General features: G+C 44.9%; 1 protein-coding gene across 1 annotated transcript in view; it reads right to left on the bottom strand.

Annotated features, from left to right (window-relative positions):
• The window catches only part of LOC146191365 (glutamate receptor 1-like), a 244,493-nt gene that overhangs the window by 117,309 nt on the left and 107,483 nt on the right, over positions 1-19,701 (bottom strand). Inside the window, exons 3-4 of the mRNA XM_084599920.1 lie at positions 3,518-3,642; positions 2,230-2,353 (exon numbers count right to left, since the gene is read on the bottom strand). Coding sequence (XP_084456046.1) covers positions 2,230-2,353; positions 3,518-3,642 — 249 coding nt within the window. The remainder of the gene's footprint in view (positions 1-2,229; positions 2,354-3,517; positions 3,643-19,701) is intronic.

Here is a 19,701-nt window from a genome sequence, read left to right on the forward strand (position 1 = left end):
AAGCGATCGACTGCACAGACACCGCTATATAACTTTTTTTCTTTCTAAAATGGGGTTAATAAAGCTCCTGCCTTAATCGTGGGGGTTTATGAAATGTTCTGGGTACTTCCCAATCCTTATCTTAATGACAGGCGGAATATTATTCGTTAACCATTTTAAAGACGGCATCAAACGCTTGACGTCTGAAGCTGTGGAGCACTCTGGGCCCTGTTTTATTCTGGGTGGCAGGTAATGGTGTGAGGCGGAGTTTTAATGCACCAATGTCGGAGCTTCTAATGACATGTTACTCTTATCAAACGCTTAACTTTTGAAGCTCTGGAGCCCTTTGGGCACTGTTCGAACGTGGGTGTCAGGTAATGATGTGAGGCGGCGTTTTAGTGCACCATTGTCAGAGCTTCTAATGAAATGCTACGCTTATCAAATGCTTAAATTTTGAAGCTCTGGAGCACTCTGGGCTCTGTTTGACTGTGGTTGTAAGCTAATGGTGTGAGACAGTGTTTTAATGCACCATTGTCGGAGCTTGTAATATAATGCTACTCTTATCAAACGCTTAAGTTTTGAAGCTCTGGAGCACTCTGAGCACTGTTCGAATGTGGGTGTCAGGTAATGGTGTGAGGCAGCCTTTTAGAGCACCATTTCTGGAGCTTCTAATGTAATGCCACTCTTATCAAACGCTTAACATTTCAAGCTTTGGGGCTCTGGGGTCCTGTTTGAATGTGGGTGTCAGGTAATGGTGTGACATGGCGTTTTAGAACGCCATTGTTGGAGCTTCTAATGTAATGATACTCTTCAAAACGCTTACCTTTGAAGTTCTGGGGCACTCTGGGCCCTGTTTGAATCTTGGTGTCATGTAGTAGTGGTGTGAGGCGGCGTTCTAGTGCACTATTATTGGAGCTTGTAATGTAACGATAATCTTATAAACACGACGTCAAACGCTTAGTTTTTGCACCTCTGGAGCACTCTAGGCCCTGTTTCAATCTGGGTCTCAAGCAGTAGTGGTGCGAAGCTGCGTTCTAGTGCACAATTTTCGGAACTTCCGACGTGTTTGATACTGTTAAGTTTGTGAAGTGATTTTCTGTTAAGTGCTGTGTTCTTTGTTGGGTTTTGTTGTCGCTTTAGAGGCACTGTCAGCGCCTTGAAAAACCGATAATTGCTATCTATACTTTTGTCAATCTTCGGTCTTGACCATTTGCCGCAATCTTTCGAAAGGAATGGCGAAAGACTCAGGGACGATTGAAGCCAGAACTATCGAGATCTTCTGGCTGCGAAGACATTTGTTGTTGTATTCGTTGGCTTCTTCTTCACAAGTTCAAGTTCTTCTGCAAGTCTTCATTAATGTTAGTTTAGCAAGCGCTCGATGGCAATATGAATGGCTATAAAAACATAGTACGTAGTCATAAACCATACTTATATGCAGTATCGTGTGTAGCCGATGTGGAGGAAAAACCCAATGACAAAATCATTTACTGTAGTCTTTCCATACCTGAGGTCTCTGTCGTTCACTTTCGTGCAGTTCTTTGAAATTCATCCTGCCCGAATGATAAGTCTGCAAAGGCACTTTTTGAAACCAGGTTACAATGAATATACCCTACTCGTTCTAAGCATACGTCTCCATCTCAACAAAACCTGTACGACCATCAACTTAAGCTATTTAAATTCCTTACTTGAAATAACAACTAATTCATGAAATTTAGTACTATTGAAACAGACTTACTGTCTCGTGCATAACTTCGCTTAACTAAACACAAACTTTTCTTATTACTCCTAGTGTATGCGACATCGCTCCATACGTGTAAAAGTTATTCCCTAATTAAGCCGTTGTTCGTCCTTTATACAAGGGAAGTCAGCGGTAAGATTATGCAATACATATCAGCTCAACAAACAGCCATAAAAATAAAGGAAGGCGAAAAGAATCACAAAATATTTTAAACAAACAAATTGGTCATAAATTGTTTTGTCATAAAATAGCTGAAAGAAAATTTCATTTCGCACTCGTGTTTTGACTGCATTCGACTGGTAAGTTATGGTCAAAATTACGACATTGCAGCAGAAGTCGGATAATCAGTGATCTATTCGTTTAGCAAAACGCTCTTATCAACAGGCTGCTTCATATATTTTTTTTCTGATTTTTGTACATGTGGGACTGCCGGAGCCTCAACCTCGGAGCTTCAACAACGGAGCCCATCCTTGAGTACATGCATATAATGTGCAATTGGCGTGCACACTCACCATCGTCCGAGTCGTAGAGGTAGAGGATGCTCTTCCAGCGGTAGTGCTTGATGACTTCCACTATGGCTGGTAGGTAGCGTGGCCGCAAGCTAATGCCGTACAGTGCTGGTCTCGCGTCGGTGACCTGCAAAATCACACAGGAGCCGGTGTCGTACACAGTCGCCATTTGAAACGAGAGACATGCACTTCCAAAAGATGCCTGCGTACTGTGCACAGAGCACACAGTCAAGCAAGAAAGTCACAGCGCAATGGGCACGTACAGTACGGTCCACTCTTAAAGCAAACATGAGATCACGCGGCTGCCGGGCTTCACAAATAATTCAAGAGAGAGTCGGCGACAAACGATTGCACAAGGCGAATGTGCAGTAAGCACGGCCGGCTGCAGGTACCGAGCATGCACATGGTGTCAGCCATTCTCACTAGAGGTTGGCGGGTGCGATTTGCAAAGGGTTTAGGCCACGCGGTCACACGTTACCTTTAACAGTGGACCATACTGTACACTTCCTGATGTCTGGTTAGTTTCGCCGGTTAGTATTTAGGCGGCATAAGATTAAGCATCATAGCTCCTTACCTCAGTTTCAGTTTCGTTCAGCTCAACCGCAAGTTCCTCTAGATCTGTGAGCATTGTTTTACTTGGAGCTCGTGAAGAATCTGGCTCGCTGGTGTTTCGACACTGCAGTCTGGCGATATATGTGCAGAGCTGTAAGGCGCCTAGGCCTGAGCACAAGGAAACGCCTACTGCAACTGTAGTGAAAGACGACATTGAGAGGGCTATGCACGCTCAATAGGTGTGCAGCACAGCATACTCGCCTATTCTTCGTTGCTATGCGGAGCTAATGCGATCCCCTCTTGCGTCGTTCAACCAAGAAAAGATTACCACGGCTGTCACGGAAACAAATATGCGGATTCACAAAATTTGAAAGCGTTTTGCCGAGAGGAAACTGATGTTCATCCTGCTGTCAATGCGCCTACATTTCTCAGTGCGCTCGAAACAATTCTATCACGAAAGCACTGGCTAAAATGAAACCTAGGATGGATTCGCATTTGAAAGTAAGCCCGGCAGTTTTTATTATTACGAAAGACACTACCACAAGCTCAGCCTAGACGACGAGAAAATATGCGACATTACGAAATGACTCTAGAAAGAAAGGGAATGCGCAGGGAAACAGGACTAAGAAAACGAGGAAAAGAAGGCATATAAGACAAAACAGTGAAATAAATAGGCGGAGTTCCGTTTATTTCCTCAGATTTGAGAAATGCGTGCCGTGTTGCGTAGGTCCGTGCTTACCTGTGGAAAAGCAGGGCTCACAAAGGGCATCCGGAAGGTGTTGGCGTAGGACGCCAGGGTGGCGTAAGACGTGGCTGTGGTAGGGCCGATGATGGAGAAGGTGCCGTTCTTCATTATTGTGCACACTGCACGCAGTGCAGTTCGGGAGGAACGGAAAGGGTGTCCAAGCAAGAAAAAGGAAAAGTTGGAAAAGTTGTCCAAGGGTGTGGGAAGGAAGGAGAATAGACAGAGAGGAAAGAAAAAAGAACGCACATGTAAGATATATCTTCGTTTCGGAAGCTACGTACGCAAACGTCCCAAAAGATAAACGACGCCGCCCTCACCGGAAGCTAACTGGCGATGGTGCGCACCTGCGTTGAGAGCACTTTCTCAACTTGCCAGAGAACAGCAAGCATAAAAAAGTGCAAAGAAAAGTAAACTAACAATATAAACTTGCAGGTAACAGAACACCGTTTGGCTCTTGCAAGTGATATATCTTGCCGAGGTTGCGGACACACCGCTCTTGGCGGATTTGCTTATGCATTTAGTTGTCGTTTTTGGGATTCGTTTTGGTCATGTGATCGATACAGCAAGAAGATTAAGCATACCGCTGGGACCTCTTGTTAGGCTGTGGCCGGCGAGGATGAGGTAAAACTGTTACGTCACTTTAGTTTGCTTCTGCCTTGGAAGAGATTGATGGCACTCATCAGCAACAGAAGATTGAGTCCCTCATCTCTGCTTGCTGAACACATATCACGTTCCATTACTGCAGTGCGTGGGTGTCACCGAGGGACTAACGAACTGCAACTGCTCTGTGAGAGATGATATACAAGAAGAACATTTCGGCTTTTCGCAGGTACATTGATGTTCCCCCAAAGTAAGCAAGAAACCAAAAAACGAAAACTGAGAAACGACCTGCCATTTCTGTCAAGTGTGTCTTTCAATTTCTTGTGGAGGCGAGCGGACATCTCAAGGGGCACTAAAGAAGAAATTCACAGAATATCGATAGGATGTCTAGTCGATATCGCAAATAGAGCACTCCCACAGAAAACTCAACTATTATAGATTAGAAAAGAAGAAAAACAATAGGATTGTCATCGGCCGATTTCAAAAGTGGAATGCGCGAGTCGATATGCATTTTTGAGAGCGGGTTTTAGAGGCTGTGAAGCAGCCCACCTCACTTTATAACTGTGGCAACTACCGTTAATTCATTGAGGTCATCGTTAGTTTGACTAGACTATTGGAAGAGTTTGGAATTTAATTTTCTCACCAGAATAAATGTACTTCTTCCTGCCAAACTTAGACGGAAGAAATCAGAGGACTAATCTTCACTTAGATCTCGCTGCTGTAGCAAAGTGTTTAGGGCGTTGACTACTGATATTAAAGGCGTGGGTTCGATCCCGGTTAAGGCGGCCGCTTTTCATGGAAGCGAAAAGCAAGGATCCTGTGCACTGTGGGATATCAGTGCACGTTAAAGGAGCCTAGATAATTGAAATATGTGGAGCCCTTCACCAAGGCGTCCCTCGTAAACTAGGTAAATCTGTCACAATAAATTGCATAAACCAACCGATCAGAGAATTTTTACCGAGAGCAGTCCTTTTAGGAACCGGTTTAGAATGTTTGAGAAAACCTATCTGCGGTCTGGGGACCTTTCCTCAATGAAAGCAGCAATCTATAATTACAATACAGACGTGACCCGATGCCCCCAAATAATGCAAGCGCCTTTTTACATTCCCGGGGAATTGTACCTTTAAGGCTAACGCTACGATAAGAAGCCAGTTTTAATTTAGTAATCTGAGCCGGTCACACTTAGCAATATAATGAACTAAACGCGCAGCTTTTATCATCTGCTTTCGTTCTTTCTGCGGGTTATGCAAATGCAAAACAGAGTCTCCTTTCGGGGACCATGCACATCGCACCGAATTTCTTCTTACGCCATGCCCTTCCTTTTGAAAGCAGAATAAAATCGAAAGTTTGAGACGTAGGTGGAACTACGCGTAGTTGGCACAATTGCTCGCAAAGTCACAAAATACTTTGGGTGTTTTGCCTCCTGGATTTAATTTTTGTTGTTCTTTGATTAACTTGAAAGACATTAAAAAGACACTTAACGCACCAGCTATAACTGCGGCATGAGATCTTTTGATGTTCGAATACACTTTTTTGGCTGGTCGCCTAATCACCGACGCAATAAACAATTTCTAACTGAACTCAATACGGCCTCTCAAAGAAAGTGATATTCATGCTGACATTGTGTTGAAAATCTAGCCACTTACACAAACAAATGTTAGTCAAGTTCTGTTACATGAAAGTGGGTCCTGGTTGGTGCAGTGTTGACAGGATAAATGTTACGTAGTCCGTATTTTCCTTACATCCGCGAATCTTATATAATGATGCTGCAAAATGTTTTCCCTGCACGCGTTATTTATTGTATTAAGGTAAAGAACCTTTTGTGCATCGTTAATTCATGTGTAAAGCTTTAAACCGCCCTCCCTTCCTCTCCTATGCCCTTTCCATGGGCCATGAGGGAATACGAAATTATAAATAAAATGTTGGAATGTGGCCTATGTGTTTCTGCTGAGTACGTGTTGAATTAATCTAATACACCGAACTTCTGTTGATTATCTTTGTTAATATCTGTTGAAAAAAAAAGTTAGTTTTATGTTGAGTAACAAAAAATAATGATCGCAGTCATCGGTTAAGTCGCAGTAAGTGAGTCGCTTTGCATGAATCTGGCACTGAACAAAACAAAACAAAAGCAAATAACAAAACTCTAGTCGCGTTAGGCGCCATCTGTAGAAAAACGTCTTTTATTTACATGTCTAGTTGTCTAAAGCTCACTAATTAACCCCACTTTAATCAACCCGTAGGAACTTAGTACTTGAGTGGCCTAGGAGTAGCTTTCCTGACTCGGCATTCAAGAGCACTGCAATGCTGATTCTTACACCTCCTTCCCACCTCAGATGAGCAGTTCGAGTTGGCAGCTTTTCTAGACTTTCTCATATCACTGGGTCTCGTTAAGTCTCAAAAACCACCGAAGAACCAGTGCTCGGCCATGTAAGTTGCTAGCTACGCCTGCGGCGCCATGGTCATGATTTTTCATTTACAACGCCGACGCCGGCTTTTCGGCGTAAGGCTCCCACTAACGCTATCGCGTAGAAAAAAAGTAGCTCCAACTTGAAGGGTATCGTGTGGCATCATACATGGCTGCCATCTGCAGCTCCCTTTGTGAATTCTCGTTCGCGACTATGTACGTACTTGCTTATGCTCACTTAATGACCAATCATACCTTAATTTGTGCCTTAATCCATCATCTCCCACATACTCATTAGCATACGCTACAATCATACCACATTTTGTGAAAGAACATCCGACACAAATATAAAGCTCTGCCTTAAACTAAGCCTGATGAGCGCGGCAGCGTGGCTTAGAGGTAGTCTGTGTGTATCGGTAGCCAAGGGTGCCAGTCGGTTTGATTCCCGTTTCACCTTTTCATCTTAAAGGAGAAGCTCGAGTCGGCAGCTTCTACCAAAGTGGCCATGGAATCACACAATCCGCCATAAAGTCAATGCGCAGCTATATCGCTCGCGAACCACCACATGTCCGGAGAATGCTCGCGATTTTTCGCTCACAACGTCGACAGCGCCAATTCAGGATTCTGCGGGGAGCTGGGAATTTAAAGCTGTGGCGTAAAATAACAAAAAAAAAAAAATACAGAGGTAATAAAAACAACCACAAACATCGCGACACCTGCAGCACTCTGCTGTTGAAATTTATAGACTTCTGGCTTTCAACCTGGGTGGTAACAAAAACGCGTCCAGTCTTCCAGGATATATTCATGAATGACTCTATAGCGTGTTATTTTTAAGTTATTACTGTGGGAAAAGGGCGACGACAAAAAATTCATCAGCAGAATGTGCCGGCGTGCTGTTCGGATTTCTTTTTATCATGTTAGTACACAATATATCTCATGCTGCGATCATGAAAAAAACAAACAAAAAACGTATAGTTATTATGAGACGAATTATCTTGCTTCTATTTCTATATATACCGGTCTGAAGTTATCTGTTTTTACTTTCTGAAGTGAGTTGGGCACAAATAAAGTTTCCCAAGCGCTACTACACATACGAGTAGAACCGCAAGCAAGTCAGCCCAAAGGTGCGCGGCAGATCCTGTGTTGCAACCACCTTGTACCTGGGAGCCAGACTTGGCGGAGAGGGGTCGGGCGCCTCAAGAACACACACACGAACACTGTGCTCGGCTCGCATGAAGAATATGTATACGTACTGGTCTGTTATTCCTTTTTCCTTACGTTTGTTCCAAGCGCTCGCAACAGTTACTTTCTCTTCTGGCTCGCTGACACCGCACGCAGAGAGAGCAGCGAAGCGCCTAATCATGACAAACGGAGGCTTTGCCACCTTATTGATTTTGCGTCGGCGCAGTCCGTTAAGCCCGTTAATTGGCCGGTCGATAGCCGCGCTGCCGCTGGCGCCGGTATCAAAGCGCCGGGCCGCTGTTATCCGCGACCATCTCAGACACGGTGAGTTCATTCGCGCCTCTTTCACCGGAATTGGCCCGCCGGCGTCTCCTCGTCAACGCTTCCTTTCATTCCTCTTTCCACGCTTGGGTGCGCGGCAGGCTACGGTGTTGATCGAGGGCAGAAAACGATCGTTCCCCGTCCATCAGCGCCCCATCACGCGGTGTTTCTTCTGAGCACGAGTATTGGATTTAGTGCACCTTGCTGCTTGCATACCGGCTATCCTCTGGGCACGTGTGCTCCCAAGCGAGCATCTAATCTAGTATATAAAGCATACCCGCTACGTTTTTGCCTGCACGTCGCAGTTTTGGGCATCTATGGCGTATGTGCTGCATGCGATGTTTTGTTGAGGATGCGTTGCTGCGTTGTTTTTACCCCTGCGATTGCCATTAACGTCAACAACGCGTAGACCGTTGGGTGACATGTTTGGCAAGTGGATCAGGACGAACAGGACCTAATGATGCAGCACGTCCAGATAGGAATTAGGACAAGCGTACTTGTTGTTATTGTTGTTCTCCTCTAATTTGATGGTACATACCCACACAGGGAGATCGGCCAAGAAACGGGGTGCAGAGATATTATATTTTGAGATGTATAACTATGCATCACAAAAATAAATAGCAATAAATGCTAGGGAATAGAGAAGGGAATGTAAATATGAAAAACCAAAATAATAAAGAGTAAATACTAACGCACGCAGTAGGAGAATACTAAGATTTATATGTACAGACTAAAAATTCAAAGCATATTAGCAAGGTAGACGTTTTGTTTCTATTAAGAAGTTTTGAATGGCGTTAAAAACAGACCTGTGGCTGTACCCAAGCATGGTGGCACCGAACGATAATAAAATCTGGCTGCTCAAATTAAGACCCAGCTGTTGTAACGGCTTCTCTAAATACCGTTTTCTCATCATGGTAAAACGGCGGCAAAATATCAAGAAATGATCTATTGTGTCCGGTTCCCCGCAGAATGCGCAGACGGGAGAAAGCGTACTTATGCAGTGGTTGCCTCTTTTCGGGGCTTGTTCTCTTCTTCTTTTAGATAGAAGCGCGGATGAGTGGCCAATTTCTCCAGGAAATACTGCACTTGTGCTTTTAAAATTAGTAGAAGAGCCAGAAATTTCTCTCTTTACTTTCTAGTCCATCAGAATTCTACGCGGGGAGGCGGTGTAGGAAGCCGGCAGAGCATCTGCGAGTTGTTCTTAGATTCTCCCTGTTAGTACGTCTCTCCATAGACCTGCTTGAGCGACGAAATAAATGTTTTCCAATCCAATCCAATCCAATCCAATCCTGTTCGCTCGCGTTTTCAAGGCGAAAGCCTGTCTAGACTCATGGAAAAGAAATCCCATGCGTGACAGTTGTGCTCGAAATCTGTGCTCGAGGTCTGTCATATTCCGCTAAGTGTGCTTTATTTGTCTAGCGTTCCTGCCATCTGCAATCTGACACTTGAACGCGCATCGAGGAAATACTCCACGCGACAGGAGCAATAGTGTACCATCCAAAGACACTTTCCGGAGAAAGTGTGACAGATTCTGCGCCTTTCCTTCTCTGTAAATTAATCATAATTATATGTAGCACTGCAGCGAACGCCGATAAGAGGCAAATGATAGGAGAGGAAGGCTAGTCTTTCGCCATTCTCCTCTTGAGAGACGTCCAGAGACCTTCTAATTTCCTTTCTTTCTTCTCTATTTCACAACGGCAAGTACAAGCACCAATACGACTCCATTCCAATCTAATGCACGGAGCTGACTGACACCTACGTGTGCATATAACCAGGTACAGTTGCTAACTATTGCCAAGCGTGCCACCGTCTCGGCCATGCCACGCGACAGGCAACTCTCCCATGTCACGTACTCACGCTACGTCACCCACACCGCTGGCAGTTAGTTTGGCCGTAGAATTTTGTCTCATGACGTCACGCACCCCATCGTCCGTCCAATCAGCGAATTTTTTTGATGCATTGGCCGTAATACAGAGCCCAACCTGAGCCATCGCACGATGAAACATCATCCAAGGTAAAGAGCGTTGGAAACAATGATAAGATAATGGAGATGAGCGGTCATAGCAAAAAGAACATAAATAGGAAGGGAAAATAAAGGTATCCTTCCACGAACCGAACAGTTGAGTAAAACAACAAAAAAAAAAAAAAGGACCTTTGCCGCATTCACCTTTGTCTATCAGCGCTTCGTCGAACTCCTGAGAGTCCCGAATGATGTTATCGTTGACATGTGTGGCTGACAAGATTGAAGTACGTGGCTGGCCTATGGATACACGATTCAGATAGCGATTACGTGACATGCTGACGTAACCTGGTTGGCAGTGGTGTGTGCTACGTTGCGAAACCACATTTCTTCTCTGAACCAAAGAAGAAATTCTCTGGCACGCAACAGCGATAGCCTTTCTTCTAATGTGGACTCTAACGCTACGGCAGTAAAACATTAATGTTTACGTGGTTTAACGTCCCAAAGCGACTAAGGCTATGGGAGACGCCGTAGTGTAGGACTCTGAAAATTTCGAACACCCTGGATTCTTTAACATGCAATGACATCGCACAACACACGTGCGCCTGACTCTTTGCATCAATCGAAAAGCTACTGCTGCGACCGGAATTCGATCCCGCATCCTTGGGCAGAGAAGTCAAGCGTCCTATCCACTGCACTGCCGCGGCGGGACGCAATGAAACATGGACCGATCGATCAGACTCATAAATTACAAAATACGGCGATCATTTGAGAAGTGATTCTCTCCAGATATGGAACGAAGCAGCAGTCGCCGTACCTCGCCTTCTTACATGAACTCGGATACTGGGCAGGTGAATCAATTGTAACTTTGATCCTTGAGCGAGCTGGGATACTCGAAACATGAACACTCGAGGTCCACAAGGAATGAATGAACTAATAATAAATAATAATAAATAAAGTCAAATTTCACGCTCAGGTGCAATGCGAGTCATTGATAGACAGGCTGCGGCGAAGACAGTGAGGCGTGCGTAGCTACCGAAGGGATTGTTTTGGCGGGCTTATATTTTTATATGTTGCTGTTAATACTGCGAATAGTGATGATTCCGGTGGTCTCGGTGGCTGGCTAGTTATGGAGTATCGTGCGCAGGTCAAAGTTGGGTAGTTTAGTAAGAACTACCAATGTTTTTTTTTTCGTGACCTCGTCAAACTCTTCGAGCTTTTGGTCCCGTAATCCTCCTTTTCAAAAGAAAAAAATAAAGGTGATCGATTGATTGATTGAAAAGACTGCCCTTGGGCCTTGCGCACAGGGCTGCGCGTGATATATTGTTTCTTTTTTTTTTATTTTAGGGCGTGACATCATGCGCGCCGAGGAAGCTGCTCACAGGTGGAGTTCCGCAGAGAAAGCTAACCCTATGTATTGTGGATCCGGCGGCCCGGGTCATCTATACTCAGATGTATCTAGGCGTGGAGAGCGGCGCCCTCCCTGGCACCACGGGGGCGATCCACCGTGATTTCCGAAGCGGTACCAGACGTGAGTAGCGGCAGAGCCAGCTCACCCATACTGTGAAGAAATATAGGATATCACTGCGGCGTTTAATTAGACCAGGTTACCACCGTAACGTGCTGAGAGGCGCCGCGAGATTTCGTCCGTTGCGGCGCGCGCGCGTGCTACTCTGCTGTTCCTAGTTAATGTTATCGCAATGAGCAGAGTAGATTAGCCGAGTGCTACTGTGTTCTAGCCGGCATGTTCGCCTTGTAGGCTTCCACGTCTTACATTGCAGGTCAGGACAACTGGTCATCCCCATTGTTTTGCGCGAACGGAAGCGAATTTTTGATCGTACCGTTATTTTAACGTACGGCCCGTCGAGATTACGTTACCCGTAATTATTGCGATTTATCCGGTACAAACCGGTGTTTTGGTCAGTGCAGTTGATGCTTGTATTGAAAATATAACTTGCGTTCTCTTCTATAGTGAAAACACTGTCTTCAAACCAGGACATTACACCTTCATGGTGAATGTTGGAAATACTATTTTTTAGGCATATTTTATTAGGAACGATGTATTTTGCTCGTATATATAAAAGACTTTCGTCTCGCATGAACCAATGTAAATTTAGGCACCCGCTTTTCAAGTAGAGACCACAGAGAGGTACATATAGAAGAATTTCGTCCTACATGAACCCATGTCAATTTAGTCTTAAATGATTAAAATGATTAAAATCGAGACCGCAGCCCAGATCGTGCACTCATTGTTATATAGCAGCACTCTAATGGTGACGTGGTATGTGTTTTAATATTGTTTGCTGTATCCCACAGGTCCTTCTAAAAATTACATTCTTAGAAATACAACTTTTATTCCAGCGCTATCACGTTTGTTTTTCTTGAACAAATTATTAAGAAACGGCGGTAAGATTCAGGCTTTTTATCTCACGAGTATCTGAACGGAGCGACTGCACAAAGTTCCGCGTTTTGTTTTTTGGGAACTGAGAGCTGAAGCCGCTTCTGTTGCCTAATCAAGCCACTGAGGGCTTTGACACCACTGAAACACCAATTTCTCTCGAGATAGATGCCAGAATATGTGCTTCGCTTCCGTAAACCACAAGAAACAGAAAAAAAATTCCTCTCTGTTTTTCTCGCCAGATGAGTTCACGGAACAAGAAAAGCTTCCGCCATCCATAACGAAGCAGGTATTACGTCGTCTGTACCTCAACCTCCATTCTCCCATCACTATAAGAAACAACTGCCCTGCAGTGATACTGCAGTGGTTAGGGCGCTAGACTTCTGTTCCGTAGAACGTAGGATAGAACTCCGGCCGCGGCGGCCGCGTTTCTATGCAGGCAAAAAGCTACGCGCCCGTGTGGTTTGCGACGTCAGTGCACGTTAAAGATCCCCATGTGAACTGTATTTCCGGAGCCCTCCACTATGGTGTTTCTCATAGCCTGAGTCGCTATGGGACGTTAAAGCTCACAAACCAAACCAAAGCCAACCGCTTAAGAAACAACTGCCAGACCTGTCTGGACGTCACCATCTCTTATTGCAAATCTTCAAGCGCGCCAGGTGCTGACTCACCTCAGCAAACTCTCGTCGGGCAATACGTCAGCGTTCGAGATTTCTTGCGCTTTGCAGAATGCCCGCACGGAAAGGTACCGAAGTAAAATCAACAAATAAAAGAGAGATGTCACACGTATGCTTTGACCTTTCTTTGCAGCCCACGTGTCGACAGGAGGAGGAGGAAGAGGATGTCAAGAAGTGGATCATGCCTCCAAACCGCGATTCGTAAACACCGGGTGTAGCAATAACTGTCAGGGCGCCGACGCAACTTCGGGTAACGGAGACGTCGTTTCGCTTGTCGCAGCGTGACACCGCGTTATTAGGGGCCCCGACATCGCCTTCTCGGAGTGACTTGAAACGAGCGCGCGAACATGGCAACGAAGGCGGCCGAGGTCGCGCATGCATGAGCGCTGGGGCGCATTGAAAGGAGCGTCTTCGGCATGTCACCGCGGGGGGTACCGCGTTCAATAAAGACGCCTCGCTGCGCCAATTCGGAGGATGCCGGCTCGCGTTTCCATGGTGTCGTTGCATTGAAAATAAAAATTGGATCTTACGTGCTTTTTAGCGCATACCGCTCGCTTCCCTTCTACCCTCCTCACGCTGTGCCTTCATCTTCCCCCTTTGGTTTCAATGCAGGGAATTCTGGGATGGGATAAAATGCCCCGGGACCTGGAGGACGTGAACGAATGGCGAATTGCTTCTGTTCAGGGAAGAAAAGCGAATACTCCCGCGGCTAGAGCGGTAACGAGCGCTTTAGGTTTTTGCCTTCATGTTTCGTTACCCTAAAATAGCTGTACTGCGACATTTAGCGGTGGCAGAGTGCGGGATCGAATCCCGGCCGTGATAGCTACTTTTCGGTCGAGTAGAAATTCAGATGGTGCCAGCTCGCACCAGTAAATAGCAAAAATCAGGAGGTTGAAAACTAATTACGCGCCTTCCATAGCGGCACCCTTCTCTCCTTTCTTCCTGTCCTTGCATCTTTAACGCACGGTGCGGTTGAGGTGCCGACGGAAAGAGGAATAGTTACTGAGGCTTGCCTCCTCAGATGTAATTTGCCATTTACCTAATCTGTGCATTTTGCTCCCTCGAACGGTTCCTATAGGTGGCCTGTCTTCTGCTGAGTGCGATGACGCAGGCTTGAATGGAGCCGCGGTGGGTCCATTTCGATTAAGCCGGATTACCAAAACCCCGCTGGTGTTCTTTGATTCCAATGCGCGTAAACCACGTAGGTGAAAGATAGCGCATGATTCGCTAAATATTTATCGAGTTGATCATACGGCTAGGTGCGAGCGTAAACTTCGCTGCGGGAAGGACGCAGTGTATTCACTGAGAGCTCATGTATAGCCAAATAGCGATTATAGGCCAGGACCACTGGCTTTTGAACGTGGCACTCTCTTTGCCGAAATTTCATTCTTCAAGCTATAGAGGCAACGCGCAACGTCTCACTGGATGCTTTCGCTTTCTGAGGAATCTTTGCCACCGGTCGCCATTCTTCCTACTGCACAATGCGCTATGCGTCACAGACTGTTTTTACTGTTGTTGCTATTAGTCAGCTTCGCGTTCACCTTTCATCTTTCGTGCGCGGTTACCTAAAGCTATCACTGGTGACGCACACGAGCCTTATTTCATGCGATTGCACTTATCTGCATTACATACTTCACATCACAAAAGTAGGTGATTTGGCTAGAAGGCGATGACGTTATATAGTCATGTGACAAAGCGAAGCTATGAATGGCGAGCAGAGTGTGTGACTTGAGGGGACCACGTGGCATGATTGAGTTGGCAGGTGCGCTGGCAGTTGACACTTGGCAGATGAGCTGCTCACGTGGCATGGCCGAGTACCATGGCGGGCTCAGCGGCAGATGGCGGCTGCGCGCGCTTGGTTGTGTGCAGAGGTTTCTAAGCAGCTGAAGGTATCAGGTTGGAAAGGAAGCAATCAATGCCGTCTCTGTCTACAGTAGTAAAAAGGCATCCATGGTTTCTGGGTCAGGCGCACAACCACACTATAAACGCCAAAAGATAAAAAATGACGACAACGAACACGTCGGACTGCGCTGAGAGAAACATCTACTGCAACATCTCAAGGTCAGGTGACCAAACAGGAATTGAACATTAAAACCTGAAAAACACAAAAACACTTGAATTGGTTTGTTTCAATCCATAACTTACTATAAATGTTTCTAAAGTCAAATTACGTACTGAACCGTTCTTCAGTACTTCTACAGCATCGATATTTCCACCCAGGCGAAGAGGAAGGCTGCGGAAGTATGCCGCCGCCAAATGAGTACTGGTAGCAGCAAAAAGACAACAAAAACTTCAGGCTCGTATAGCAAACGCATGTAGGAGCAACATTGCCTGTAGTGCTGTCGCAGTCCACTATCAAGGGGAGTTATGAGTCCTGAGAATTATTGTTGCAATATAGCGGCCACGTCATAGAAGTGCCCTCGTGCTCTTTCCTTCGGAACGGTATGCGCCCGGGCAGAGGTTGACGAAAATGATACTTGTATTTCAAAGAAAATAAAGGCAGGCGAAACACCCACGCAATGCGGAAGACTGACGTTTCGATACGATTGATGTTTTTTCGAGATATCTTTGACACTGCTTCCTAAGAGCATCGTAAATAATTCTTGCAAATGTAGCCTTATAAAAAGGGAGTAATTAATAATTTGACATCCACCCAAGTGCAGCGTTACGGCTACAAAGGAAAGCTATGCAGCTTTCTCAGAAACTTCGTGGATAAAGAAAATTTTGTCCTGGTCCGGGAATCGAACACGAAACCACCGACTTTCCGGTGTAGTCACTCTACCAACTGAGCTAACAAGGACGGCCAGTAGAACAGATGGTAGGGCGAGAGCGAATTGATCTATAACTTGAAGGGGGAATGGTGGTCAAATATTTAAGGGAATCCCCCAAAGAGGTGTAGATTTGTAATAAGGGAGTAATTACTCATTTGACAAGCTACCCTTTGTAGCCGTATGGCTACGCTTGGGTGGATGTCAAATGAGTAATTACTCCATTATTACAAATCTACTCAACCTTGGGGGATTCCCTTAACTAGTTGAACAAATAGAGCCTTATTGCATTGTAACAAATGCAATCACTAAGCAACGTTCAGCTTGCGGTGTTGGGGCAGTGGTCTAATACACAATACAGCGGCCAGCATGGCTAGTCTCGTCGCTCCACATAGTTCGAATCACGATAACATGAAAATTGAATTTTTTATTTGTCCACTCTATTATGTGCCCATCGCGTGGTAGGCTTTGGAGGCACGATTGTGAAATGAATGCAAAATATATAAAAAAAAAAGGACGGTTAAAAGCGAAAACATCACAAGTACGTAACATTCGTGAAGATGTTCATTTACTTTTCATGTTGTTCGTTCCAAAACAATATGCGGTGTTAAATACTCAAAATTATTCCCAAAGATCGCAAGACCCACAAGAGAATATATGAAGCATACATATTCGATCGGATAGAGTTTTCAAGGGAGGTCAGATGAAAGGGTTATTTCTAGACAAATTGGGCAAAAAAGATTGTGCTGAGATATGTTGCTGCTGTTTTAGTGAGGGCAGTGCTGTGATGGTGATAAAATAGAGAAGCGAAAACTGGGCAAGAGGAAGGGGGAGGAGGGGAGATGGCGCTTAAGCTCCGCCTTTGAGGCTATTATGAATAGATGGATGGAATATAGGAGCGTCCCCTTCGAAACGGGGTGGTAGCAGTTGCTATCATGCTCCTTTTTCCCCCAGATATCTTAATTATTGTTTTAGATCAGTTACCTATACCATCATTATATTTATTGAATTTCTGTTCTTACGTTACTAACATTATGTTACTTTTCTGCTTTTAAGCCAACAATCTTCCAATCATTTTTTTTGCTAGCTTCCACCGCAGGTTCATTCACCCGGCCACTGGTATCTCCAAACCCCAGAGCTTCAGGAAGAGTGACTGCGCCTGCGTCGACTTCAGGTCTGGATACCATCACATTCGAGTATAAGATGGTTAATTGTTTCTGTGGATTTACCACATACGATGTCATCTTCATGGTTAAATTTCTTTCTTTAGCTGCGTTTTCTAAGGCACAATAATCTAGCTTCAAAAAGTAGGGCACTGCTTCTTGAGTAATCAAAGAAAGCTTCCTTCCTGATCTGCCTTTACCACTTTCGGATAGTTCCACATTCTGTTTCTTTTCTATAGAACTTCTCCAACTTTTACCTTTTGTGTTTTTCACATGTTGTTTAACGCTCTTTAGTTCTTCCGTGTGACCAGCATACTTACTGTTTAGTTTCCTGGTTCTTTTCCTCCACTGTGAGTCAACGCTTTTAAGTACAGGTATTTAAATACTTTAGCTGCCCACCTGTTACTGTTGAATTTTCTCAGGCGTTCCTCATATAATATTTTTCTCTGAGTTTCCCGTACTTTGAAAGTTGCCCAGCCCATATCTCCCTGTACCGCCTCATTTGTGGTTTTGCTGCGGGCACCCAGTGCTAATTGTCCGACGGCTCTCTGATTTATTTCTAACGTCGACTGTACCTCTGCTTTAGGCACAAAACCGCATTTCCGAAAGTAAGCCTGGACACCATAAGGCCTTTCCAAATATCCCTGAACATCTGATACCTGTTGTATCTCCACAATACCCTATGCTTCATTATCCGGCATTTATTCGCCTTTACCCCTAAGTGATTGCTCATGCTTTTCAATGTATGCCAATGTTTTGTTTACCCATACCCCGAGATATGCGAAAGTGTTTACGGCGCCCCCTTGCGGACCCTCATTTACGTGGATGCATTTTGCCAATTGCTTAATCCTTAATCCCTCAGTGCGTGCCCTCTGGTTTCCCCCATGTGGACCCTTCAGCTTACAGTCGTAAGCCAACGCCTTAAGTCAAAAACCATCCTACACAGATATAAAGGCCCGCCTAACCAAAACGTACGAGCGTGTCTGTGTGGCCTTCTTGCACATGGCTGCACTCCACACATTCCTATGACTCTACCACCACCTTTTGTGCGGTGTGGCAAACTCATCGCAATAAATAAATAAATAAATAAATAAATAAATAAATAAATAAATAAATAAATAAATAAATAAATAAATAAATAAATAGATAAATAAATAAATAAATAAATAAATAAATAAATAAATAAATAAATAAACAAACAAACAAACAAACAAACAAACAAACAAACAAACAAACAAACAAACAAACAAACAAACAAACAAACAAATAAATAAATAAATAAATAAATAAATAAATAAATAAATAAATAAATAAATAAATAAATAAATAAATAAATAAATAAATAAATAAGTGTCTGCGTGGCCAGTGGGCCTGACTCAGAATGCAAGCATTCTGGAGAGATCGACTCCTTCCACCCTCCTATCTGAACTGAGAAGTCCATGTCAGCAGCTCCTGTCAAATCTGCCATGTCACGTGGTCGCGTGACGAAGCACAAGTCTACGAACAATCCTTGCCCGACCATGTCGGCTGCCAGCTACCACGTGTCGGGGCAACGCCCGTGATTTTTTATTCACAACGCCGGTGCTGAATTTTCTTGATAATGGAGTCTTTAACCCATTCGCGTAAAATTGATTTTTCGTGAAAGAGTGAGAGACAGAGCAGACTTTGCTGGTCGGGGCACGTTGGCGCAACTCACAGCGAGACAGGAGATAAGATTGAGAGGGGAACGTGGCGACGCACAAGAACCCCGTCTTGGTGTCTAACGCCCATTACACACTGGCTTACTTTTCCATAAATGCATGCATTCGAGCATGTATTCGTGCTTTGGCGTTTTTCCTACCAGTGGGCTCAAGCTGCGGAGAGTCATAAAAAGCGCGTTATTCCCTGGTGACTGCGCGCACCATTAGATCGACCGCATGATGGCGACCGCATTTATGTGATGACGGGAGACCACTTCGCTTCATCGGCGTCGACGACCATCATCAAGAGGACATTTCCAAGATCCTGTAGAACCGCTGCTGAAGACCTACCATCTGGAGAAAGAATTTCGTGCTTTCCGTTTGGAACGCCGAGACAGCGTTTAGGAAAGGAGCGTAGGGAACCGAATGGCCCAGAAATGAGGCAAACGTGCGTTGGGGCTACCGAAGTAGCGTTTTTTGGGATAGAAGGACTATGAAAGGAATTTGCAAGGCCGATTCAAGATACATTTGGATTTTCTAGATACCAAACAGGCTGAGCTTGGAAAGCGACGCCAGCGACTATCCTTTTACATAGAGTTGTTCATAGATGGAGATTAGGATTAGGTAAGTTCAGTTAAACAAGAAGAAACTAGTTAAAAGATACGAAACAGTACATTTCGACTTCAGGAATCATAGGCAAGATAAAAATGACTACATTGGTGACATCGGTCGGTCGAAAAACCTCAGTGCGATAACGTGAAAGAAAGCGTTCAGTTCAGTTCAGTCGTTCAGTCGTGTCCGACTCTTCGTGACCCTATGGACCATGTCACGCCACGCTTTCCGGTCTTTCACTATCTTCCTAACATCACATAACTTCATTTGCAGTGCCTCGAGGATGCCATCTAACCATCGCGTTCGCTGCCTACCCCTTCTCCGGCGACCCTCAACCTTTCCCAACATCACATCTTTCTCCAGCGACTCCTCTCTTCTCATCAGATGACCAAAGTAGCTGAGCTTTAACTTTAG

This window comes from Amblyomma maculatum, chromosome 4, assembly GCF_055883805.1.
Source record: "Amblyomma maculatum isolate TAMU_Amacu chromosome 4, ASM5588380v1, whole genome shotgun sequence".
Taxonomy (NCBI): Eukaryota; Metazoa; Arthropoda; class Arachnida; order Ixodida; family Ixodidae; genus Amblyomma; species Amblyomma maculatum.